Raw genomic sequence first — 26136 nt, 5'->3', positions numbered from 1 at the left:
ATACCCCTGCAGGCTGCATCTGTCCAAGCCTAAAATTCTTCCATTCTCTATAAAATAAAGCCCAAACTTCCTAGAACTATATGCAAGATCATCCATGATCCAGCCTTTATCGCTCTTGCTTTTTATCTTGATGTTTTGAACTTGACCTCATGAAGTTTCCTACATAGACGATGTTTATGAACCTCAGTCTTGTGCATACTAGAATGCCCTTGTCCTCGCACCTCTTTCTTCCTAACCTATCTACTCCTGTTCATGTTTCAAAATATGTACTTTAGGAAACCTTCTTTGACCCTCCAGGTAGAACTAAAGGCCCCTCCTCCGTGCTCCCAGAGGACCCTATACATACTCTGTCATAAAACATTACATTGAAAGTCTATTTTATATCTGTCTCTCTCACAAGACAAGAGCTTCCAAAGAAGGGCTTATGCTTTATCTTTGTATTCTCAGCATCTGGCTTAGAGGCTAGCACATAGCAAATAATGTTTGTTGAACTGAACTATATTATTGAGAATCTCAGAGAACCAGCTCTTTCTAATGAGTTGAATTCTCTCTTAAAATTTTACCTGCTTAGGAACATGTAACCCACTCAGAAAAACACATCCTCAAAAGTCTTAGATTAAAAAGTTCTTCAGTAGATTACGTGCTTGGAAAATTGGGATCAGTCCAGTAGAAACGTTCAGCTCTTGTTGATATGCTCACTTGGTTCTCCCAGGTTGATAGAAATACTGCTTCTAGCATAATTCCTTATCTAATTTACAAGTTTTTCCCCACCCACTCTATCATAGAAGATAGTAATAAGTCTCACTGAAACATAATGAAATTGAGAAAAGTAATAGAGAAGCAATTAGATACAATACTTTCCCTCATTAGAACTGGAGTGCACAGTGTGACTCCAGTTTTGGATAGAAAAAAAAAAATGAACAGAAACAATACAAATTATTAAAGACTGGCTAGTAACTATACTCTATGTTAAACATTTTCAGACAATTTAAGATTCCTCCTTTTCATATATTAGAATACCTTAGAGTACTTTGTGGTCCCATAAGATTTTTCCCCCTATAGTTGACAAAAATTAGGATAGCCAGCAAAGATCTTTGAGATATTTTATGCCACAAAAATGACATTTCTTTTTCTTTTCTGCTCTGTGTGCGTGCGCACATGCGTGTGTGTATGTGTGTTAAGTACACACAGGGATTATCAAGGGATTTAAAGCATTTAATAAGCATGAGTTACTTTTTTTAAAAACATCTTGAGTTACCTTTAAATAAGAAAAAAATACATAATCTTAAAGCAAAAAAAAAAAAAGGAGATTTTTTTGAAGTATCCTTTTCATTGTCTCTGTTCCCAACCTCACTTTGAACATTTGAGGCTCAAAGCATTTAATCAGGATGAGTTAATTTATCCATATGTAAACCCTGAGGTGGTTTTAAAACTTCCATTTGTCATTATAGAAAGTGAACATCAAGGCACTTGCCTCAGATTACTGTGTTGTTGACAGAGTTGGGAACAGAACTTAGAATTTTCCTACTAGATTTCTTTGAAGCTTTGAAAGTCATTGAAATAACTTTGAACAATGCAATGAGTGTGAAAGCAGGTATGGGAATTTTTCTTAGCTGTTGTGACCTGCAAAGGGTTGCAAGGGAGTTGCGGGTGGGAAATAAGAATGAGAAGGACTGGGGCGTTTCCCTCCAAGTTAGAGAGGGAGGGGGAGTGCTGGAGCTTTTAGTGGCTTGCTGCAGTTTGGTACTTTGAGTACTATCTTTTCATATTTACCCTAAGAAAGGAAGCTGACGTACTCCACAAATTCCTTCACTGTACTGCTATGCCTTAGTATGATTTCTAAAACCTGAGATCATCCTTTTCTCCAACTAATTCCTTTCCTTCAATAGTTGAAATTGGCCACCTACCAAAAAATAGCAGACAAGTTACATGGACCAAGGCCGGTGGAAACCTCCCCCATCTGTAACTTTCTGCAGTTGCTGCTGTTCCTGCTTTCCAAACTCACACTCCTGCCTGCCTAAGTGTCCTCAGTTATACAAGTACACACACGTCCCCAGGACACTCATACTGCCCTTGTGGCCAGCACCTGGTTCTTGTCTACAGATACTCCTTCAGTTGACATTGACAGATGTGCACATCAGAACCAACCAGACAGCTTAAAAATCAGATTACCAGTCCCACACCCAAACTCTCCCAAATTCTGATTGAGTAGGACTGAAGAGGAGCTTGAGCTGTTGTATTTCTAAAACACTTCTCAGATGGATCTGATGTGCAAATGTCAAAAACTATAGGGCAGGAGGGGAAGACATAACAGCCCTCTTTTGAAAGGGTAGATGAGAAAGAGAGGCTCATCAGTGAATTAGCTTGTCTGATAATAATCTTCTACTCTGTGTTTCTTTTCTAACAACCACTGGATAGCTATCAAAATTTACCTATTTCTTGGGCTATTGCATTCTTAAGTTATGTCTGCTTGATGACCCCAGACCTGTTTGTCTCCCAGTGGGGTTTTGCATTTCCTAATAAAAGAATTGTAAGCCATATTGACAGTAATATACACCTTTCCTTTATAAAAAACAAGCAAAGCCCTATGTCAGACATAAAAGGAATGCCTAATTTAGAAATCTGTCATATAAAATTATCTTACCAAAATCATTTAATAAGATCTGAAATGGCTTCTAAATGTCCTCTCGCTTTGGGACCAATGTACTTGGTTGACAACAAAAACAAAAAGTTTCCTAAAAAACATTTTTAGGAAATGAAAATGCAATTTCTAATTAAAAGATGAGAAGTTTCAGTTCATCTAGGAAAGGCAATTATTGTAATTATTGTGCTACTATGATTGCTATTTCAAGAAATGTCTTCCACATAATAGCCAAGAGATGGAAGCAACCCATGTGTCCATCAGTGGATGAATGAACAAGCAAAGTGTAGTCTATACATACAATGAAATATTATTCAGCCTTAGAAAGGAAGGAAATTCTGACGCATGCTACAACATGGATGAATCTTGAGGACATTATGCTAAGTGAAATAAACCAATCAAAAAAAGACAAATACTGGGCTAGCCTGGTGGCATAGTGGTTAAGTTTGCATGCTCCGCCTCAGCAGCCCACGGTTCGTGGGTTCAGATCCCGGGTGCAGACCTACACACCACTCATCAAGCCGTGCTGTGGTGGCATCCCACATACAAAATAGAGGAAGATTGGCATAGACGCTAGCTCAGGGACAATCTTCCTCAAGCAAAAAAGGAAGATGGGGCAACGGATGTTAGCTCAGGGACAATCTTCCTTGCAAAAAAAAAAAAAAAGACAAATACTGTATGATTCCACTTATATAAGATACTAGAGTAGTCAAATTCATAGAAGCAGGAAGTAGAATTGTGGGTGCCAGGGGCTGAAAGGAAGAGGAAATGGTAAGTTGTTATTTAAGTGGGCATAGAGCCTCAGTTTTGCAAGATAAAAATGTCCTAGAGATTGGTTGTACAACAATGTGCATATACTTAACACTACTTAACTATACACCTACAAATGGGTATGATGGTACATTTTATGTCATGTGTTTTTACCACAATTAAAAAGGAAAAAAAAAAAATGTCTTCCAGTTGAAAAGCCAAGTGCATTTGTGACTCAATAACTGATATTGTCAGTTTAGATAAGGCACTATAGAATTGAAGTCAGAGCAAGTAGAAGTCAGTCTTGACTTTGACACATGATATTTGAGCAAAATTAAGGAGCATATTATTCATCGATTCATTCTTCTAGACAGTCAAAAAGTATTTATTTGTTGTGCATCTCCTTAGTTTTGGTTTCACAGAAGTGTGACTGGCTCTGGGTCAGCCTCATCTTTATCTAGGGGGGATCAGATTCAGCCCAGGGTATCCCAAGGGTGTATTTCTGGGGACCTGACATTTCTAGATCTGGGTGGTCTCCTGTCAGGCTGATGTTGTTCCCACTATTACTAAGGATGACCTGGAACTTCGACTCTAAAGCAGAACTGATCAAATATGGCTCCTGTCGGTTTTCTGGGTCAGAACCAGAACAGGAACTTACCGTTTGTCTAACTTGGGACATTTTCAACCTGTTCCTAATGATAAACTCATCTGATTATCCCTAAACCTTACAACCTTAGACTCTGGGAAGTTGTGGCACCACAAGTCACTGGCGAGAGTTGAGGCAAGTGGCTTTAAACTGAGTCCTATGTTCCCCTCCCTACCCATCATCCTTGCATATCTCAGAGAAGGGTGTGTTGACGGGAACAGCCTTAGAGATCTACCAGATAGGACTTTGAGATCTACTTAAAGATTCCTGTTTGGGGGGCTGGCCCAGTGGCGTAGGGGTTAAGTTCACGGGCTCCGCTTCAGTGGCCCGGGGTTCGTGGGTTCGGATCTCTGGCATGGACCTATGCACTGCTTATCACCAAGCCATGCTGTGGCAGAGTCCCATATAAAGTAGAGGAGGACGGGCACGGATGTCAGCCCAGGGCTGATCTTCCTCAGCAAAAAAAGAGGAGGATTGGCATCAGATGTTAGCTCAGGACTCATCTACCTCACAAAAATAGGTTCCTGTTTGGGAGTTTAGATTCATTTGCTACCTTTTCACTGCTAGCTTTCTTAATGGAATTAGAAAAAACACCTTGCTGGAGAGTGAAGTAAGAGAGACAGACTCTTGAGTCCAACAAAGCCAAGAAACAATTTGTATTTGATGACTTGTTTTATAGCAAGAACATTTGTCTAGACTTGTTAAAATATGCAATCTGAAACTTGCTAATATCTACATAGCAAAAGTTCACATCATCACCACACCTTTCCCTCGTTCTCTGACTCTTTGCATGCTATTTACACGCGTCAAATGCTTCTTTGATTGGGTTACGGCTTTGGAACCCCATCTTGCACGCATGTAACCCGATTCACATACAACATCAGATTTTGAGATTAAACTTTTGTTCTAAGGACTATTGAAAATCACTATATATAAACCCAAATATCCTTGTCTCTTCACCTATGAAATGTGGATTTATGATGTGAACAAAATGGCTTTTCTAAATAGTAGAGAAGGATAAGACAAAAATAATTTAACTAAAGTCACAGCTGGGACGTTGAGTATGAAGAATGAAACTGGATTCAGGTTGTAAATACTGCTTAGCATTCAGACCATCTCCCCCAGCGCCAAGCTACCTCCGCAGAACAGGCTGACACTTTTCAGAAGGGAAGTTTTCAGGTGTGGCACACCATTGCTATTTCTTCCGTCATCTTTAAAGGTTTATGGTGTAGGTTGCCCCAGTGGTCAAGCACAGGAACTGTATGAAAGCCCTGCAAGAGATTAAGCTAATGACTGTCAGATGGTACGGTTTTAGCTAAGAAAAGCAGGGGTGACTTTGTTGCAGTACTGGAAACATGGTTTTCTTGTCATGAAATGCACACAGAATACAATGTCACCAATACTAGATAAAATGTCAGCTATCACACATGCATTATCAGTACGCATTCATAAGACAGCAGGAATGCGAAAAGAAGTGGGGAGGGGGCTACAAAATATCTTTGCAATCAGAGCCCCAAAGTGACCTTGCCTTGTACCTCCTGGGCAAATGAACTTCAAGGTAGCTCAGTTTTGATCACTGGGTAATGTCTATAGTGGTCAAGACTATATGTTTGTAATTTATTTGAACTTCAACTGTTTCCTTTGCTTTGTACCTATAGCGTATTGAGGAACTTGGTTTTTCTATCTGAAGGCCAGGACATAGTTTTAGTGGCACTTGCTGTCCCCTCTGAGTCTTTGTCACAATATGACTTCCCCTTTGTTACAGTAGATAGCTGAGAAGGAACTGAGAAGAGGAAAATCAAGAAATGAGAATTATCAAGAAATGAGAATTTTTAGGGTAGCAATAATAACTGAACGGTTAAAGACCATCTGAGTTTCTAGATAAAAGTAGTTGGTCTCAGCATTTGCAGACTGTATGTCCTTGGTTCTGTGGCTCAGTAGTACTAGATGGTTGTGACTTCCCACCATCTGCTTCATCAATTTATTTTATCCACTTGAATTTATATTGCCTGATTAGTTTAACATTCAAGTGAATCCTCCCTTTCAAGAAAGAGTCAACAAGGTAAGTCACATCTTGAGCCAGGAGCCAAGTTTGATGCCTTAATTTCTGGTGATTTCTTCATATGCATTTAAATAGTCAAATTAACTGTCAAACATTGCTTGCAATGAACTTGATTGGAAATTTTGGATTTTCTTAGGGAGAAATTTGACTTGAGATGCTTGCCCCTTATGAAACTACTTTTGTTTCCAGACATATACCAGATTAAAGCAATTGAAAAGTTAAAGAATTGACAAATCACTCATTTAATTGCAGCTATATAATATTCAACTTACAGATATTACTGTAAAGCCCTATGCTCAATAATTCATTGCCAAGAACCACTGTCTCAGAAGTTCTACTTATAAAGCATAAAGATTCTAAAGTAATAATAGCAGTATCATATTAACTAATATCATGCCACTTAGCAGTTTATGAAACACTCATCCATACACTTACTCTCTCACTTTTAGCACTGTAAGCACTTTTTTATAAGAGATCCGGTCCATTTCACTTTTTTTTTTTTTTTAAGAGAACTGCTCTCTGATCTCGTAAGAATTCAAAAGTATTGTCACTCTGTGTTTCAGAGTCCCCCCTGATTAAGCACAAGAGTGGAAGGTGGTTCTTTTTTTTTCTTTTTTTTTAAACTTTATTTATTTATTTATTTTTCCCCCCAAAGCCCCAGTAGATAGTTGTATGTCACAGTTGCACACCCTTCTAGTTGCTGTACGTGGGACTCGGCCTCAGCATGGCCGGAGAAGCGGTGCGTCGGTGCGCGCCCGGGATCCAAACCCGGGCCGCCAGCAGTGGTGCGCGTGCACTTAACCGCTAAGCCACGGGGCCGGCCCTCCATTTCACTTTAAACTTAGAAATTTCTGCTGTAAAATTGTTTCAACTCTGTATTAAGAAAGCAGAAGTTTTTTAAACGTTGTATTTCATGGGAAAACAATACATAGCACAGAAAGCTTCCCGCTTTGCTACTTTCTCTAATTTCTCTTGTACATTGTACCAAGCTATTTCATGCTGTACGAGAATCATTTCTCTTCTTAACGATAATTTTCCTTTTCTCTACTGACATTTCCTTATCATATGTCAAGTTGTTTTAAAGCCAGCTCTTATGCTTACTGAGCCTGTATCGCCTTCAACTACACTGCTTTCAGGGCCGAGTGGAGTTTCTGAAGGAAAGCGATATTCATTGGAAGGTTAACTTAATTAGGTTCTCTTTCCCACTCCAGAAAACCTTTCAAGGTGGTTTAAGCACCTTGGTGCTTCAGGATCTAATTTTTCCAGTTCTTAAACACATGCCTTTGCTTTATGATTCAAGATAAGTCACAGATGGCCAGTAGCTGCTGGTTTCCTCCCAGAAGGCAGCCTTAGTCAAGTTCAAAAGGAGGGGTGGGCACAGAAAAAAGACAAATATCTGCCTAATTATAAAGTCATTGTGGAGAAAACACTCTTCATTTTTTTTATAACCATGTTAGAGGAGCTTGGTAGCACTTTCACAAGGCGGATATGGAAATTCTTTTTCACCACCTGTATATTCTGTCCTCTCCTGCTTCTGTTCTCTTCTACCCACGTCGCTTCTTATGGCTGTTTGCCAGTGATACCAACACCTGCAGAGGCGGGGCGGAGAAACTGAAATTGCTTCACATACAGCTTTGGCCCTTTGGGCTCTCTCTGTCCTCCGGGGAGGATTGAACTGGAAAACAGCTTCTTTTCAGGTGTAACAATGCACTTCTCTCTCTGTTCTCAGGGTGTGATTTGAGATTGTAAGACCACAGAGTAGATTTGGCTTTAGCAGTCACCGGCTACACTTTCTTTTCTCAAGACCCATTGAACGCTGTTTCGTTCTGTGTGGTGCTCAGCCAGTAATACGAAAACTTATTTATTGCACTGTAGGTTTTTTCTTTCTCAAAAATCTTGGCTGTCAGCCTGATTAATGTTACTGGGGAAGAATGATGAGGCAGGGTTACACTCACACAAAAAAAGAGCATATAAGCAGTACCCCTTAATCTCAGAAATGGATATGTTTGACAGAGGACAGATATTTTAATGCTGTGTGAAGGCAAGTTGGGTGGTAGACATTGATCCAGCTTATTTCTTTGAAGTTAGCAGGATCTCAATGACCTAAAGTGTCTTCTTTCTATCAGACATAACTACAATATGTATTACGTATATAGAATGACCTAAGTCAGTACTTCCGAGTTCTTTGTGTGAAGAGGGCTTTAAGGGGAGGCTGCCTCCCTAAATAACTGTTGTTTTTGACACTGGGACCTTCAACCTCAGGGATCTTAGTTACTGCTCCAGTTCCAATCATATTCCAATCCCATTGCCCTTCAGCTATTATGGCCAAGAAGCAACATGATATGGTGGGAAAAAAAAATACTGAGACGGGGAGTTGGAAAACCTGGCTTCGAGTCTTGCTTCTTACAGTTTTATTAGATGTGACTTTGGGCAAATCATGTCATTTTTCTTGCTTCCATTTTTGCATCTTTAAAATGCTAGGATTGGACAATTTGGTTTTAAAAATTATACCCAATTCTGTGTCATCTAAGATTCAATGATTCTATCTGATTTCCTAAATCATACTGAGGGGTCAGTCCATGGCTCAAAACTTCATTATTGGAAGTTAGACACTTCTTGCTTTAGGAAATGGATTTATAGAATAGGAAATCAGCTTATCCAAACTCCCCACAATGTAAGACATTGGGTAGGATGTTGAGGCATACAAAGCACGGTGATGGAAGGGATGGTCTGGAGCCAGATTGCTCAGATTTGAATTGTGAGTCAGCATTAGACTTTGGGAAAGTTACTTAAGCTCTCTGTGCTTCAGCATTTGCATCTAAAAATGGGATAGTCCTACTTCATTGAGTTGCTACAAAAATGAAATTAGCTAGTACATATAAAGTTCTCAGAACTATGCCTGGCATATTATAGGTGGCAGTAAGTGTTAACTTCTCTCTGTAACATTTACAATAATAGTCTGTGTACTGTGCGCAAGAAAGGGTAGCTTACCATCTTTAAGGGCAGCAAACTCCAACTTTTGGACAATTCTATTGTTAGAAACTTCTACCTTATCATTGGAATTCACTCCAAGTGTAAACTTATCTCTTTATCTTGTATTAATTTGTAACGTCTCTTACATAAACACTTATGTAGACATTTCTGGAAACTATGACATCTACTGATAAACTCTACCTCTGTCTATAATAATTATTTATCCCATAGAGAGAAAGAACCGAGACTTGGCTCCTACTATAGGTAAATCCTTCCCCTGTAGCAAGTCAAGATGTTTGTCTAATTACTGGGATTTTGTTTTCTTTTTATTAGAAATTCCAAACCATCTGAGAGTGGGGAACAGAATTAAAATGTATTTCTTTTTTTTCTTTTTTTGTGAGGAAGATCAGCCCTGAGCTAACATCTGCCAATCCTCCTCTTTTTGCTGAGGAAGACTGGCCCTGGGCTAACATCCATGCCCATCATCCTCCACTTTATATGGGATGCCGCCACAGCATGGCTTGACAAGTGGTACGTTGGTGCGCTCCCGGGATCCGAACCACCGAACTCTGGGCCAGTGCGGCGGAGCGTGCACACTTAACCACTTGTGCCACTGGGCCAACCCCTAAAATATATTTCTATAGCATATTGTAACATAAAATAAGCTACTCAGATGGGAAGGATTCTGCAAGGAACTGAAAAGTGCCAGCTATGATTTCCAAAATCTGACTCTATTGACCATTAAATATCAACAGTGATCATGTAGGGCCTGGCTCTTGATCAAGGTTGTGATATGGCCAAAGCATTTGTGTATTAACTAGTCCTCCCGTGAGTTTATTAAATGAAACAAGACTAAACTACATTTTGCATTTGTGATTTGTCTTTCATTGAAGGCATTTTGTAAGAAAGGTTCATCTGATCCACTCTTTGTCACTTCAGATGACTCAACAGAATGGTCACGATCATCAGGATCAATTCAGGATCCTCTGAGAGACACTAGGGGGGCTCAGAACAACACCTGGTACAGATAGTGCTTAGCTGGGATCATCAAATCTTTTCTTTATTTCCTAGGTTCTCTAGAGATATCATGGCAACCCATACTATCAACGCCTTGCCATCACACTTCAGTGCTATTCTTTTATAATTAAGTCTGTTATATTGTCTTTCTACTTCTACTAATTAGAGCCACTCACACTCTATCAAAAGTTACCTTTAAGTAACTCAACAAATTAATGGTGCTATTGATTGGTGAAGCCTGATGTTACCATTGAAAAGAAAAATCAGCCTCTGGAATCAAAAGACCTTGGTTCAAGTCAATTTAGCTTCTTACTTACTGAAAGATCATGATTAGATCTACTCAAGTTCTCTGGTGCCTCAGCTCTCCCCTCTACAAAATGGAGACACTGACATAGATGACAATTAGGTTTCATCAATGAGCGGTGGCTGCTGGAAGTGTGGGTTAAGGATTGTGAAGCCAGGTGTGCAACCCAGGGCAAAAGAATCCCCAAATCAAGAGCCTGCATGGAATAGCAAGAAACATACATGGCACATTTGCCATCTCTGGAATTTTAAAATATTCACCTGAGGATAGCACATAAATATAAAAGAAAATAAAAGATGTGAAATTGATTTTTTTAAGCCAACTTCTATCCAAATTGCTGCTATCACTTTTATTAGTTTCATTATTAAAGATGGACTATTAGAAGAGAAATGAAAGGAGAAATCTGCCTGTACCTTCTGTATTCAAACTAAATTCTCTTGTATGTCCTTGGTAGCAAGTATTTTATCAGTGGCCCTCTGGAGACAAAACCTGTCTTTATTATATATGCTCTCTAAGTGAATGAAGGTGGGCTGATTTCAGACAAAGTGGGAAGAAGCTATGCTCTGGCAGATCCAGGACAGAGGTGCCACTGGAAGCAAGAGGTAGGGCCCTAGAGTGCGCCTCACATCGTTCCATGTAGGCAGCCACCTACTTTGCCTAGGCATCGAGCCAGCTCTGGCAGGAGATTAGATCAAGGTTATTTCCTTGTCTGTTTTCAGGACATTAAGTTTTGTTTACCCATACAAAGTGAGGAGGATATCAATGCAATTATGCAGAAAACTTAATTCAAAAGGAGGAGGAGGAGGAGGAGACGGGAAGGAGAAGGAGGAAGAGAAAGAAAAAAAAGAAGATAGAAGTCTTGCTTTCAAAAAAGTACAAATTTTAGTTTCTGTAAAGTGTGACAAAGACATCTTTAGAAGAGATACTTTGGTGTTTTAGTGGGGGTTGAGAGATTCCCTGATGTTTCGAGGAAAAAAATGACAAAAATAAAAAGACACATCTACTACCTTGCAAACATAGTACTGGGTACTATCAGTTGTGTGTTATGCCATTTAATCCCCACCAGCTCTAGGAAGTAGGATTTAGGGCCCGGAGATGCCATGTGCCAGTGCAATTTCTCATGGCCCGTAATTGACAAAGCCAAGCCTTAGAATCTGAGGCCATGATTCAAAGTGTGTGGAAAGACCAAGAAATTTTAAACAGCGCTGGCAACTCTATGTTGAAACTCTTCTATAAATAGTTCCCTGATTATTTCTAATTCCCATTTACTTGGTATAATGCAAGCTATTCAGCAATGTGATACAGATAGATATTTCCTTTTCAAAACATTGAACAAATACATGGTTTCCTCTTTCTGTCCACCCTGTAGGAGAAGTAGGAAAAGAGCAAGGTAATAGGAATTTACCTCCAAGCTATAAAGCCTTCCCATCCTCTCAGTAATCACCAAGGGGAGCTCCTAGTTACTAAGGAGACCATAACAGACTCTATTAGATTCAAGTACAACACTTGGGTTGCCTGGCTGGAGAATGCCAAAAAAGCAAAGGAAAATATTATCGTTGCTGAAACCATTTGATGTCTATGACTAATAAAAAACATGTTGGCAAATTGAATTTTTAGAAATGCCCAAAGGGCTTGGTTAGAGCTATGAATTAATAGCATACAGCAGTTCTGTCTGGAGAAAAGAAAGAAAAAAAAAGACAAAGATGTTAAACTATTTTTAAATTTATCTGAATAACCTAAAGGTCCCAACTGAAACCTTAAGCAAACAATCTAGGTCCTTTATTCAATTTTTAGTTTAAATATGTTTCCCCTCCCCTTTGCTTATAGCTAAATAATGAAGTTTATACATTTTGAGTCACATTATCCTTGAATTCTAAGGAACCTACAGGCCTTCTTGGCCTTTTTATCCAACATCTCACAAATACCAGAATTACCCTTAAGTTATCCCAGACAACTGTACCCACCTTAGAGACTATGAGGACTGAAGTGTTCATTCATGCATGTGCTGCGTTGCGGGGTATCTGGATGAAGCCAGAACTGGAAAGAGTTGGGGGTAAGCCAGACCTCCAATTACCTCTTGACCCAGATCCCGGGGGTTACTATGGGCCTGCCTGCAGATGTTCATCCAGTCTCTGCTTGATCATTCCCAGAGCAGGAGGCCTTTGCCAAGACCCATCCTATCTTGCTATGGATGCAGATCTGATTGTTGTGGAGTGCCTTCTCGTGCTGTGCCAAAATCTGCCTCTTGTGTTTTCTACCCATTGTTCCTCGTGGTATCTCTAGAACAATACTGTTTGACTCAACTTCCTCTCCTCTGGAATAGTCCCTTAGATAACTAAAGTCAACTGACATGACTCCCCTGTATGCTGTCTTCTCCAAACTAAATACCCTCAGTTTCTTTCTCAAATCATAAGGCAAATACACGAATATTATAACAATAATAAAAGGAAGAACATATAATCACCATAACAAAAAGACAAAAAGGTGGTCTGGAAATTAGATTTTTTTAAAAAGTGAGTTAAGTTTTTTATTGAAATTTTTAGTTGATATTGAGAAGCACTGTGTCTTTCCACTGAGTTCCTGCATGCTATCCATCAAGTCATCCTGTCAAAAAGGAAATGTAGCTTAATAAGATTTTTTCTTGGTGACACCATGCCAGATCCTAGTGATCATCCATCAATTCTCACCAGTTGCATTTATTTTTCGCTTCTGTTTATTTACTATCAATGCCTACTCTGAGAAAAGTTTCTAGAAGAATACTTATCTGCATATGAAGAGTTGTGACATGATTTCAGAATTTGAATACCATCCATTAAGAATTAAGGGAGGGGCACTGTAAGGAAACTAAATCTTTAGTTCTTTCTCCTCCCAATATTTTATTATGAAAAATTCCAAACATACAAATAAGTTGCAATAATTTTATAGCAAATATCAATATACTTAATAACTATATACTACAATTAACATTTTGCTATCTTGGATTTATCACATATCTGTTTCTCTGTCCATCCGTAATCTCGTCTCACTTTTTTATGCATAACCGTGTAAATCTCATTCATCAGTATACCTAATCCCTAACACTTCAGCATGCATATCATTATCAGTTCTTTTTTGATACTTTTAATTAGCACTCTCTTCTGCATCCGTCTTGCCATTCTTTCCCTCATTCCCTCTATATGCTCAATTTTCATTTCTGCACCCTTCCTCTCCCTTTCTTTCCCCAAAGTTCTATGTGGTAAAAGGAAAGTGTGAAAAATCTGAGCACAGAGCAGTCTTGAAGTAGCATCAGGAAAGGTCATTGATGACCACACAGGGCCTCACAGGTGTTATCACCACAGGCCTGAGATAGATGAGGTCCTCATGAACAAGCTGATGCAAATCATCTTATGAGAGAGAGGTATAGATTAGCAGCCAACTTAATAATTTACTATGAGAAACACAGCTATCAAATACCCAGGCACGTGATTTCTTGATCAGCTCAGTCTCTCCCTGAACTAATCTGCATGACAGGCCAAACTGTGAAGGGTTTTGATAAATAGAGACTCAGAGGAAGAAAGTTAGTTAGAAGGTTTTAGTGGCATGAGGCAGAGACCTTATCAGTATTGATGTTTCAGCAGCCGGCCAGCACAGTGCCTGACACCAAAGAGATGCTGCATAATTAGTACAAGGATGAAATGAGTATGTGAATAGTAACTACCACTCTAGTAGAACTGCTGCATAGAGTAGGCACCAGCCTGTGACTCAGGGCACCTCTCGCCTAGATCATGCTGGGTGAACTCTGCCAAATTCTACCCCTCCAACTCTCTTTAAAGAAGTTCCACGACTACCATTCTTCTTTGAATAACCCATTCTTTTGTAGTCATGTGTATGCCATTAATTAAGCTTTTGTAAAGTCCTGATCTTCCTGCCTTGGAACTGGAAGACAAGCTGTCTCTAAAATGGGAGGTCTGTGTCTATCTAATTCCATCTTTGATAAACTGATTTTATTGGCTTTACTCTCAAAGAACAGAGTGATTCCCTGCTGCCTGAGTGTACTCCTTTCAAAGACCAGGGAACACTCTCTTCCCCGGTGAGCAAAAACCATTCCTTTCCCTATCTGGAGATTTATGTCTGATAAGAAATGTTAGTCATTTATTTCCCAGACTTTCTAATTATCAGCCCACAAAGACCTGGCAAGGTGAACTCTTTAGTGGAAATGCAGCAACACAAAAGTGCAAATCAGCGCTTTTCACCTCAGCTTCTCCATAGTAGCAGATAAATCCAATTTTGACAAATTAAATCCATTTTTAAATACATAAAAGAGGCTTTCTAGTCATAAAGTCTCAACATGAACCTTACTCTCAACATGTAACAACTTCCTAATATAGTTCTTTCAAAGAAAGCAATCAGATTATTTTACAGCAAGGAATTCCTGGCCTCTATTGCTTGCAAACCATTCTTACTCCTGACCACCTTCCCTATATAGGTACCATAGTAAATATCTGCAAACATCCGCATTCCACGAGAGCATCACACCCTTTAGCGTTTATTTGAACTCAAAACATTATGGTGTTAGGGTGAAAAATGACACCAAATCAAAGCTCTGACTATTTCATGTGAGTCTACTTGCAGAATGGGAAAAAAAAGCAGATACTTTTATGCATTAGCATCTCAGTGGTAAAATGCCAATTGGCAACTAGAGTTCTTCTCTAATCGCCTCTATTATAAGCAACCAAAACACCAGGTTCAGATCCGGATAGAAACCCTTCAAGAGGGTAAAAGATACTATGATGAAGAGTGGGCTTTCATTATTGGGGATTCCAATGCTCTAACAGGAGCACATGCACTCAGTTGCACAGACCTCAAACAGGGCTCAATCTAGATAAACAGGGAGCATTTCGTTTAAGGCTGGCTTCAAAGGCTATGTTTGTTCAGACATCATTAGTTCTTTTTATTCCTTTGATGCCTCTGTCTCTAGTGACGGAAACTCTTATGTTTTCAAGAAACTAAAGCACAAAAGGAAACTGAAAAAGCTACAAACTGATTTGGCAACAGCTAAGCAAGAGGCTGCCATCACAGTCCTGGAACTCAATGAGAAGATAAAGGCTCTATGTGAAGGAAAGCCAGCCCCTAGAGGTCAGTATTACCACGTGACAGTAGCACACTGGCCCATCGTCCTGGGTGATATATGTAGTTTTATTGTCAACAAAGCAAAAAGCAAGGCCACAATGCCAGGCAGCATACTGGCCCAGTAGCCCGCTGGCCTGGCCTGACCTCCATTCCGCATGAATAGAGACAGCACACAAACTGCTCACTCCAGGCTGGGTTCACTTTCACCGTAAGAAAGACAGAGAATGAATAAGCAGTTCCTTAAAGGAAAGTCTCTGAAGCCGAAGAGCCAGACTGAAATAGATCTGATAAATGTCCTTACACAAACTGAGTGGCAGTGAGGGCAGGGCAGGGCCTAAGAAGAAAGACCTGAAGCCCCTAGGGATGGGACTCCGAAGTGGGGTGAGGAGAGGAACTTGTCTAAAAGTATAGATAGGCTTGCAGGCTAAGACAGGCTCAGGGAAGGGAAGAAATTAGAGTTTTAGGCAATAGGCAATAGGCAAATGAGCCAGAAATAAGTAGGGAAGGCTAGCTGGGGATGAAATTTGGGTGGTTCAGAAAAATTTTAATAGCCAGTTTGGTTTGGATTTTTTAAAAATTCTTCTCCAGAGGCCAGCCCGGTGGCATAGTGGTTGAGTTTGCACGCTCTGCTTTGGCAGCCTGGGGTTCGCAGGTTCAGATCCCGGGCGCGGCCCTATGCACCACTTATCAAGCCATGCTGTGACAGGCGTCCCATATCAAGTAGAGGAAGATGGGCATGGATGTTAGCCTAGGGCCAATCTTCCTCAGCAAAAAGAGGAGGATTGGCAACAGATGTTAGCTCAAGGCAAATCTTCCTCACCAAAAAAAAAAATTTTCTCCTACTAAGAGACTATAAACACACATTGGAAGAAAAAAAATCCTCAGATTGCCATCATTAGCAATTATACAAGTTAACATTTAATACTGTGTGCCAGACATTTTGCTAAGCACTTTACGTGTATTTAATTCTTAGAGTAAATTCTTAGAATAACTTCTGAAATAAGTACATTTATGGATTCCACAAGAATAAGCAGAGGCTTAGAGATGTTGATTACCTTGCCCCAAGTTAGACGTGTGCAAGCAACACCTGGGCAGTCAGCCTCCAGCCAACAGCCTACCCTGCACCCGGATGCCTGTCACAGCTCTGATACAGGAAGGCTATTTCGCTGCTATGCAGCAGCGATATTGAACCTCATTCTGCCTGGCGGATCTCTTGCAAAACTGTGGTTCCCTGGAATAAATGTCTTCCTTTGATGTGTGACACTCTTGTAAATCCAGGAACATGCCATTGTTCTTACTCTGGCTTCCTTTATTACTCATAAATAATTTTGGAAAAAGAGGAGGAACCTGGAAATAAATGGAGGAGGAGGAAGTAGGCGATGTGGTGGCTTCAGAAAGTGAGACACTCCCAGCACCCCAACCACACGATGAAGCTTTTAATATGAGTTTGGTTTTATTTTTCAATTTTGAATAGCACTTTCCCAGGGTTGAAATGGCAAGTACCACAGTCACCTTGAAACATATGCGAAGGTCAATTTGTTTTTCTCTTTCAAATGAACGACATAAAGACAGTTTATGAATTCGCTTTTACCACCATGAAACCTAAAAAAATAAAATCCTTTAGAGAATATTATCCACGTAAAGGTCTTTGTTCTAAGGCATCACAGCCAGATTTCAAATTGGTTGCATAATAGGAAGCTGATAACGATTGTAGAGCACACTGGAGAAAGTTCTCCAGCTCACTTGAGAGAAGCTCTCAACTTCTCAACTGTATCTTAAATCTAGTGAAAAAAGATATTATTGCAAGGTATCTAATTCTCATTACCCATTTTTGACAAAAATATCATTTTCTGTCTAATGACAATTTTGACCCTTTGATATTTTGATAGGTCAAAATTAAAATAATGCTGAGGTACCAGGACTCTAATGATTTGGGGGAGGGCAGAAAACTAAATCCCACCTTATCTTCTTAGCCCATTTTTCTCTATATTTCTGTTTAAAAAAAAATAAACTATAGTACAGAAAAATAAATTCGAATGTGTTATGAACAGATATAAATTTAAATAAAGCCAAATATTCCACGGCTGATTGTGGATGAAAACAGGGACTCAGTTTTGCACCTACAAGTTGCTTCTCTTACTTTGTGGAGAAACTAAATCAGTGAACTGATTTAGTTTCTAACATCTTAAATCAAATATTTGTACATTTTTACTTTCCCATCGGTCCCATGCAGCCTCACCCTGAATTCAATAACCCTGGAGATTGTCAAGGCCGTTGTGGCCACAGAATAATATTACCTCTCATTCTCAGAGACTTCGGTCACCTTGCCCTACTTCTCAACTCACTTGAAAGTAAAGTCTGAAAAGTTGTCAATAAGTTTAACACACAATGACCCCCATTTAACTACAGAACAAGTAGGGTTGACTCACCTCCCACACACATTCCTGGACCAGAACACCACCCTTTCTCTAGTTATCCTGTGTCTTTTTATAAAATGTTTGTTTTCAGTTCTCAGACCTCTGTTTGCAAATGACAGATGCCCCAGTCATAATAGCTTAAAGAGAAAGGGTGATTTATTGGCTAAGTGTAAACAAACTAAGACAGGGCATGCCTCAGAGTCCAATGGATGCAGAGTCTCAGATACCACCAGGACACTCTGTATGTCTCATCTCTGCTTCTCTCTGCATTGAGTCTTCGTTCTCTCAAGCAGGATGTCAGAAGAGAATGACCAAAAGCAGCTATGGGCTGCCCTCCTTATCTGTCCTCCAGAGAGGAAAGAAAGCATTTTCCCACCAGCTCCAGTTAGAAAAAGTACAAGAAAGAACTCTGTTGTGGCTTGGGTTGGGTACCCATCTGGGGACATGAATCAATCCTTGTGGCCAGAGCTGGCCAGCCATCTTTGGACAAACTCTGGTCATGTACCCACCACTGGGTGGCAGGGTAGAGAGAAATGAGAGTAGGGAAGGAGAATGTTCTGACTGGTAGCTCCCACCAGAAGCACAGGCCTGGACTGGGAGAAAAGCACTTCCTTAAAGGAAGGGATAGCATATTTCTGGAAAGAAAGAGTGAAGGACTAAACCAGCGTGTCCAATACACTCTTAGCTAATGGTCAAGTTAAAAGATAAGATAATGCTTAATGAGTCACCCATCCATGAATATTTGCATTTTTTAAGTAGATTCTTCTTGATGAAAGAGAGATCACCATGATCCAAAGAATAAATGTCCAATGGTATAATTTCAGACCTCATAATAGACGGAAAGTGAACCACTTTGGAAAAGGAGTCCCCTTCCAGCCTCCATCAAGTGACATCATGGTTGCCTACTCTACAGGCCTGCCTTATTATAACAAGTGAAATTGCAAAAAGGGAAAAAAGTGTTAATTCTAAGTGACATGTTACCTGGATTAACATAAAGCTACTTCTCTATTATGGTTACAAACTGATGCATACAGTTCCAACAAACAGATTAATGAGGTATTTCCAAATAAATTAGAATTTCTTTTTACCCAAATGTGCAATTTTTTTCCTTGTTTGTTTCATTTGCTAAGTAAGTCTACATATATTCGGTTGCCATTCAGCTCTTCTGAACAGAGGGATGTTTCGGAATGTCAGGAATACTTTTAAGCATACTCAAACTGATGAAACAGTGAACTATCAAACTTTTTAATTTTTTTATGTAAAACACAGTAAACTATTTCATTGGCTACGTACTTAAATTGCCTCTGAGGAAATAAATGATTTAAGTCAATGGAAAATTCAACTGAAAAGAAAAACGTCTTTATTATAAAACTCGCACAGCAGGAAACTTGCTTACAGCCCTACAGCCCGAGTGCTGTTTGTTGATTTTACTTTGTGCATATAATCACAGCCCAAGGCAGATTCCTTCCATCATTTCCACAGCCTGCACCTGAAGTGCTTGCAGCTTTATTTACTAGCAGAATTCAGTGAAATGCCTGTTGTATTCTTTCAGAGCTTGAGTCCACCTTTTGGTAAACCTTAGTATGCAGAAACCTAAGGATAAATTTCAAAACAATCTTTGCTTCCTTTGTCTTAGGAGGACAAAGCTACTTTGCAAAAGACCTTATTGACTAAGTCCTGTTGGTGGCGCATGAGCATTAAGTCGCTTGCTATGATGAAAGTCCTATCTTTGATCAGAACATGGGGGGCTTGGTTTATGGATTTCAAAGTAGCACACAAAGGGAATGCACTCTTCTGGATTTTTTTTTTCATTTAATTCTTTTCTCTTAATATGCACATCTGGCATACCAAATAAAGTATCTAGCTCCCACATGCAACTTCCCATTGGCCCAGTGAAAGCCATATCAACTTTAAGTCATCTCTTGGTTTTACTCCCATTAGGAAGATACTCCTTGGTAGTTCAGGTGCATCCAGGGCTAGCTTATCCAGGACTCAATGTCTGAATAGAGCCGGCCACACTTTTGAGGGAGGCTTGTAACAAGATTGACATTTCAGTGATTGTCAGTGACACAAAACTGCTTTTAAACACTATCCCATTGATTTTAAGAATCAGACTACTGCTGTCCTATATTCTTAAGAAAGTCAGGAGACATATCTCTTTGTCAACATCCCAGGGTAAAACTCTAATCAACATTGTAAAGAGTGTCTTTTATCATGATGTCCACCCAAAGGCACTCAGCTCAAACAGTCTCTCCTTTTTATCTCTCCTCCTACAAACTTCCTCAGGATCAAAGCTCCTATTACAACTAGGTGTTAGGAAAACAGAGATTTGAGGGTGATGAAAATATTCTGGAATTAGATAGTGACAATGATTGCACAACATTGTTAATATAGTAAAACCACTGAATTGTACACTTTAAAATGATTAACATGGTGATTTTCATGTTATGTGAATTTTATTTCAATTAGGAAAAAAAACCCCAAAACAGTGATTAAAAACAATCCTCACTAAGATGTAATGACTAACGCCCTGTCAAGTGTAAGTGTATTTTCATGAGTGCTTTGGGCCTAAAGAAAATCTTGACTTGGTAGAATTCCAAGCATTTGGAGAGAGGTCGTGTCAATATTTATTGGAGGAAGGCTAGTCTTGAATCGTTGTCCATTTGTGTCTGGGCTTTTTGAACACTGCCAACCTCTCTTCTTCTTCTTTCTCTCAACCCAGCTAATCTCCAGATTAGGAACCAATTACTTGACCAATAGTTCTACGCACAACCTTTTCTCACCACCGAACACAGAGATTTATGTTGCCAGTCTATCTAGAGTTTTCTAAGAAAGTAGCAAGGAAGGCCGTGGGATCTCACAGTTTCACCTGCTGGGACTTTGACAAAAAGCATTGTTCACCACCCATGTCATCAGACTGCACAGGGCTCAGTCTGATATTTGGTCAAAGCACAAATGGGCCACCTGTACTTCCCGACTCCTGCCAAAGATGTCGTTGCTTTGACAGAAAGTGATAAGAATTTAGGGGGGAAAAAAGGTGGAGATTCCCCACCCCCAAACAACATTATTATCCCAACTTTTGCAGAAAAGTGTTTTCTTTTAAGCACTCCTACTGAACGCTCAGATACAGAAACTAATCCAAGGTGGGATATCTTATATTTAAACCAATAAACTCCAGCAATTATCAATAGGGGAAACGAGAGAGCACAGGAGTGAAAATTTCAAGGTGTGCTTTCTAAGTATCACAAGTCCCGAAGGAATTTTAGTGTGTCTCTCATAGAAAGAGCTTATATTTATCTTTATAATCTCTAGGCATCATTCAGAGAGTGCCTGTTGGTTTATCTCTTCCTTTGTCCACTGAAGTCTTCCCCAAATGGAGCCACTGTACCCCAAAGCCAGAGTCTTCTCACTGACTTCAGAAGTTCCCTCAAAGATAAGCAACTACTCCAGAAGTCCCTACAAAGCTTAGGGATTTATTGCACGAAGATTCCAAGAAATGTTACTTATTCAATATGTACAAATTTAGGATGGTTTTAATTTTCAGTAGAACGTTCCAGAGACCTCAGGGCCTAAAAATCACTCATGTGAAAACTAGGCATTGATCAGCACTTTGTTGGTTGCAAGTGACAGAAACCAAAATGAAACTAGTTTAAGCGGAGAAGAAATTTACTAGCTCCTGAGGCTGGCAAGAAGGTGGAGGCACAGGTTTCTGGACTGCTTATTTGGCTCCTCTTTGCTGTTGGCCTCATCTGAGCTCTTGCAGCCACAGACCAGGAAAGAGGCTCCTGGCTGCCCTGGCTTAACAGTCTATAGTGAACATCTGTTTCTTTCGGCTCAGAACCACTTCCCTCTTCTTTCAGTAGCAGAAGCATGATTTTCCTCTGGGGAAGTACTCTCCCATTCTCTGTAGGCCTGTCAGACTATCAGTCAGGGTGTCCCTTTCCCCCTTGACCCAGGAGAAGGTTTATGACTAGCTGAGCCAGTCACACTTGCTCTTTTTCAGGAAATTGAATCTTTTCTTTTTTGGTGGGGGGTAGGGGAGAATTATGGGGAACTTGAATCTTGAGCTGAGTTGAGTGAAGGAGGACAGAAAAAGACTAGAGTTGATTCGTCCTGGAGGTTGGGCCCTGGCAGCTGAAGAAATAGTCTGCTAGTTTTTGATATCTATATCCCTAAGGCTGCCTTCACGAGGTGTGGTTGTAAGCTTTCCTTCAACGCTGTGAGTTATGTCCTTCCAATAAACTGTTTTTTTGCTTAAAGTAGTCAAAATTGGCTTATAATACTTACAACCGAAGAAACTTAATTTATACCCAACTCCAGGGAACAGAACTTCTTTCTCACAGAATCAATACAGAAATCTCAGGGAAGGAATTTGGTTGATGCTACTTGTATTACAACCTTACTGGTGGATCAATTGCTGTGGCCAAGGTAATGAGGTGCTATCGTGGACCACACCTCGGTCATGTGCCAGAGGTCAAGGGCTAAGAAATGTTATCAGATAAAAGAATATGGGGAAACTTTCTAGATAGAAGACAAAAAAATACTTCTTGCTGTCCCCTTTAATCTATTTTAGGTAAACCTTATAAACTTGGAGAAGACAGCCATGAGGTGAAAATCAGTTTTATCTTGTCAGGAAAGTACTCAATTTATCTTCTTTCTCTCCCTATTATTTTCAAACTGCACATCTAGGCCCTTCCTTTGCAAAAGGTCTGGAAATCTATTTATTTTATAAGTAACAAAGGGTAAGAAGATCCTTTCTGAAATTTTTGGTTGGGGTCCAGTATTTGCTAGCTATACCAGCTGTGGGAATTCAATGATGTCAAAGTCCCCTCCCTCCTTTGTTTGTAAGACTAATTTTGGAATTACACTATTATCAGGAAATGGTATTCCCTTCTTTCTGTCCATCCCTTAGGAATGGTTTTCAAAAAAAGTCTCCTGGCTTCTGTATCCAGAGAGGTTGAATGAAAGGGCAAGCACCAGCTAAATGCCAGGCAAGGCACATGGGAATTGGAGCTTGATCAATTTCAAAAGTTTCCTACTTAACCATGGAGACTGCTCTGATCGCCAGAGGAGCATGTGCTGTTTGGGAATGCTGTTAAATAACCTGGACTAGAGCTGAGAAGAAATGCTTCTTTCTAGGAAATTTGCAGAGCAGTCGTGAGCGCTCCTTTGTCAAACATTGGTAGATGGACATTTACTTCTCAACAAAAGCAGAATTGGGAGAATTTGAGGTTGCAAACACTTGTCAGCCAGCTGTCAATACTGGTACAGTTGTTACTGGTACAAACCTCTTGTTGCCGAAGTAAAAAAGGGAATGATGTTACCGCCTGTGTTCCCAGAAACCTCAGTATTATTTTATTTAATGACGCAATGTTTCCTGACAGGAGGTTAAAGTTAGAGAAGAGCTACATTGGTCATGTGAATAAATTTGCAGCAATGAGTGGATACTTTTGGAGGGCTTGAGCTCATCAAATCAAATTTTAAAAGGATGCACAGACAAGATTCTGCTGGCCAAATGGGTGCCTTCTGTTTGAAAGCACAGGATTTATTTCTAGCCAGTGCAATAGTGTTTTATATATATATATATATATATTAGATATAGACCCCTATATGCATTGTGGTAGTCTGGAAGACTATTTGTTTTTAAAGATACACTGCCTTGGACCAAATTACCCTACTATGTCTCTAAATTCCTTAATCAAATAAAGCCACAATTGATATTTGACAAAGAACATATACCTAAGAATAAATAAAGACGAAATGTAAAAGGAACAGCATTATTCCTGATTTGCTTAATATGCAGTTGGATCCAGGAGAAGTATGTTAACTGATGCTGGTATAATAATCAGTGCCTGCAAGATCTGAAAACATTATTGCTCTTCTGCAGATGGTCTCTTTAATCCCAGAAATTATGGCTGAGAATGTCACTCTGATTTTCCAGTAAAACCTGGAAGTCCTGTCACACCAAGCTGTCCTCTCAACCTGGGCACACCATTAGAGCATCCCTCCACAAAGATGGTCTAGACATGTCCCACGGGCCACTTATTTCTTGGTTATTCCTAGTTAATAAGGAAGGAACTCTGTTCCTATTCTAGGCACTTTTGACTAGAACTTGGCAAAAAAGAAGGGAGGAGCCCTCAGCCACAAACGGAACGTACATTCTTATAAATTGATCAGTTGTAACTTCAAAAGATGAATTTCTGATGCCAGGGAAGTAAAGGATGTTCGAGAGATGATGGCGAGATACATGTATGCTTCATGAATGGATGTACTCAAGAATTCTTATGAGTCCTCAAAGGCAGAACAAGCACTTACAAGACTCAAGTCAATAGGATAAAACTTACTTAGTTCCACAGAATCCTAATATTACCTTAACTCTTAAAAAGTTCCTAAATTTATAAGACAGCAAAATTTTTATCACACTGAGCTGTGTATAATAGGATTCTGACTTCAAGTAAAAGTTTCATCCTTTAAGTTGACCCACAATACGTCAACCTATTTGACAAACAGTCTCTTCCATTCAGTTATCCCAGCTGACCAGAGAAACAATTTTGATGGCGCCTTAGGGCGACTAGGTCTTTCTAACTCTGGATAAGTGCCAAAACCTCTGGTCTTATCCCACGTTACTTAGTAAATTTCTGACAAAAGGTGATTTTCAGTATGCTTTTATTTTATTTTTTTGTAAGGTATGCCACAACCAGACACTGTTCATTTTCATTTAAAATTATGTATAATGGTAATTAATTCATATATAATTTTAATTTACTATTTTTAAAAGATTACCTGGCGTTTTAAGGGGCCAGCCCCGTGGTGTAGTGGTTAGGTTCCCACACTCTGCTTTGTCAGCCCGGGGTTTGCGGGTTCGGATCCCAGGCACGGACCTATGCACCGCTTATCTAGCCATGCTGTGGCAGACATCCCACATATAAAGTAGAGGAAGATGTTAGCCCAGGGATGTTAGCCCTGGCACGGATGTTAGCCCAGGGCCAATCTTCCTTAGCAAAAAAAAAAAGGGGAGGATTGGCAACGGATGTTAGCTCAAGACTAATCTTCCTCACTAAAAAGAAAAAAAGATTATCTAGAGTTTTAAAATGAGTATTCTTTCAAAATACACTTTTCCTTTCAAAGTTTTAATATCTCATTTATATATAGTGATCATATTATTAGAATTAAAAATCAAGGTACTGCCTGACATAAGTTCTAACGTAAAAATTTACATTAATACTCAAAAATATTTGAAAGCAGGACCATGCTATGGAATCCTGGATGTATTATCAGTATACTTACAGTTCAAACAGGATTGCATGAGAAAGTAGAAATGCCACATTTATCTAACTGATTTTGCTTGTGGATCTTAGCAGCTAAGAGTCTTAGAAGAGAAGGTTAGTAAAATGTAATCAACACCATAAATCCAAGAAAATGTCAGGAGATATCGAGAGAAGTACAGAGCTGATTACTCTGAAAGTGAGAATCAGTGCTTATCTTTCATCACTGTATCAGAAGAGAAAATATGAGAGCCAGACCTTGTGTAAGCCATCTGTCTTAATGCTATAAACAACATTTTCAGATGTGAGTAGCTAATCTTTTCTTTTTTCATAGCCATAACTTTTCCATGTAAGTCCCAAGAGTCAATAATTGAATTTGAGAAAAGATATTCTTCTTTTGAGGTTGTTTTTGATCTAAAGCCAAAGAGAAATAATCTATTTAGCAGAAGCTGTAGGTTCTAAACAAAGACATATATGCGGGAATATTGGCAAACCAAATTAAGTACCTTAATTTATTTGTCAATAAAGCAGTACCATGATGCTAAAAATTCACTCCAGGATAAATTCTTAAGGAAATGGAAATTGAATTGAGGTTTTCTTTTTTCCTGCCCCAGGAGCATATGCTGATGAACACTCTCATTTATATTATATACAAAGGCTTTGGTTCTTTTTTGAAAACTTTCCTGAAGAAAACTGATAGACCTACCAATCTTTTGTTGCCTCAATTACATCAGTTTTCCTTTTGGTTAATTTAATCTAAGCAATAAATAAATGCTCTCACTCTTTTTTAATGACTGATTTCACATGTATATTTCTATTTTGGTAAAATTTTATTTGTATTATTCCTGGATTTATTACATGCATCCGTTATATTAAACACTATCTGGTGCTTATGAAAGTTAAGCAAGGATGAAAAAAACCTTCATTGAACTTCAAATCAAGGGAGGGGAAA

General features: G+C 39.4%; 1 protein-coding gene across 1 annotated transcript in view; it reads left to right on the top strand.

Moving 5' to 3' along the window:
• The window catches only part of CCDC192 (coiled-coil domain containing 192), a 158992-nt gene that overhangs the window by 83961 nt on the left and 48895 nt on the right, over window positions 1-26136 (top strand). Inside the window, exon 5 of the mRNA XM_087430270.1 lies at window positions 15376-15508. Coding sequence (XP_087286396.1) covers window positions 15376-15508 — 133 coding nt within the window. The remainder of the gene's footprint in view (window positions 1-15375; window positions 15509-26136) is intronic.

Source organism: Ceratotherium simum, chromosome 4 (assembly GCF_057802395.1).
Source record: "Ceratotherium simum simum isolate JZ-2026a chromosome 4, ASM5780239v1, whole genome shotgun sequence".
Classification (NCBI taxonomy): Eukaryota; Metazoa; Chordata; class Mammalia; order Perissodactyla; family Rhinocerotidae; genus Ceratotherium; species Ceratotherium simum.
Note: the sequence above shows the minus strand (reverse complement) of the source record. Positions and strands in the feature narration are given on the sequence as shown.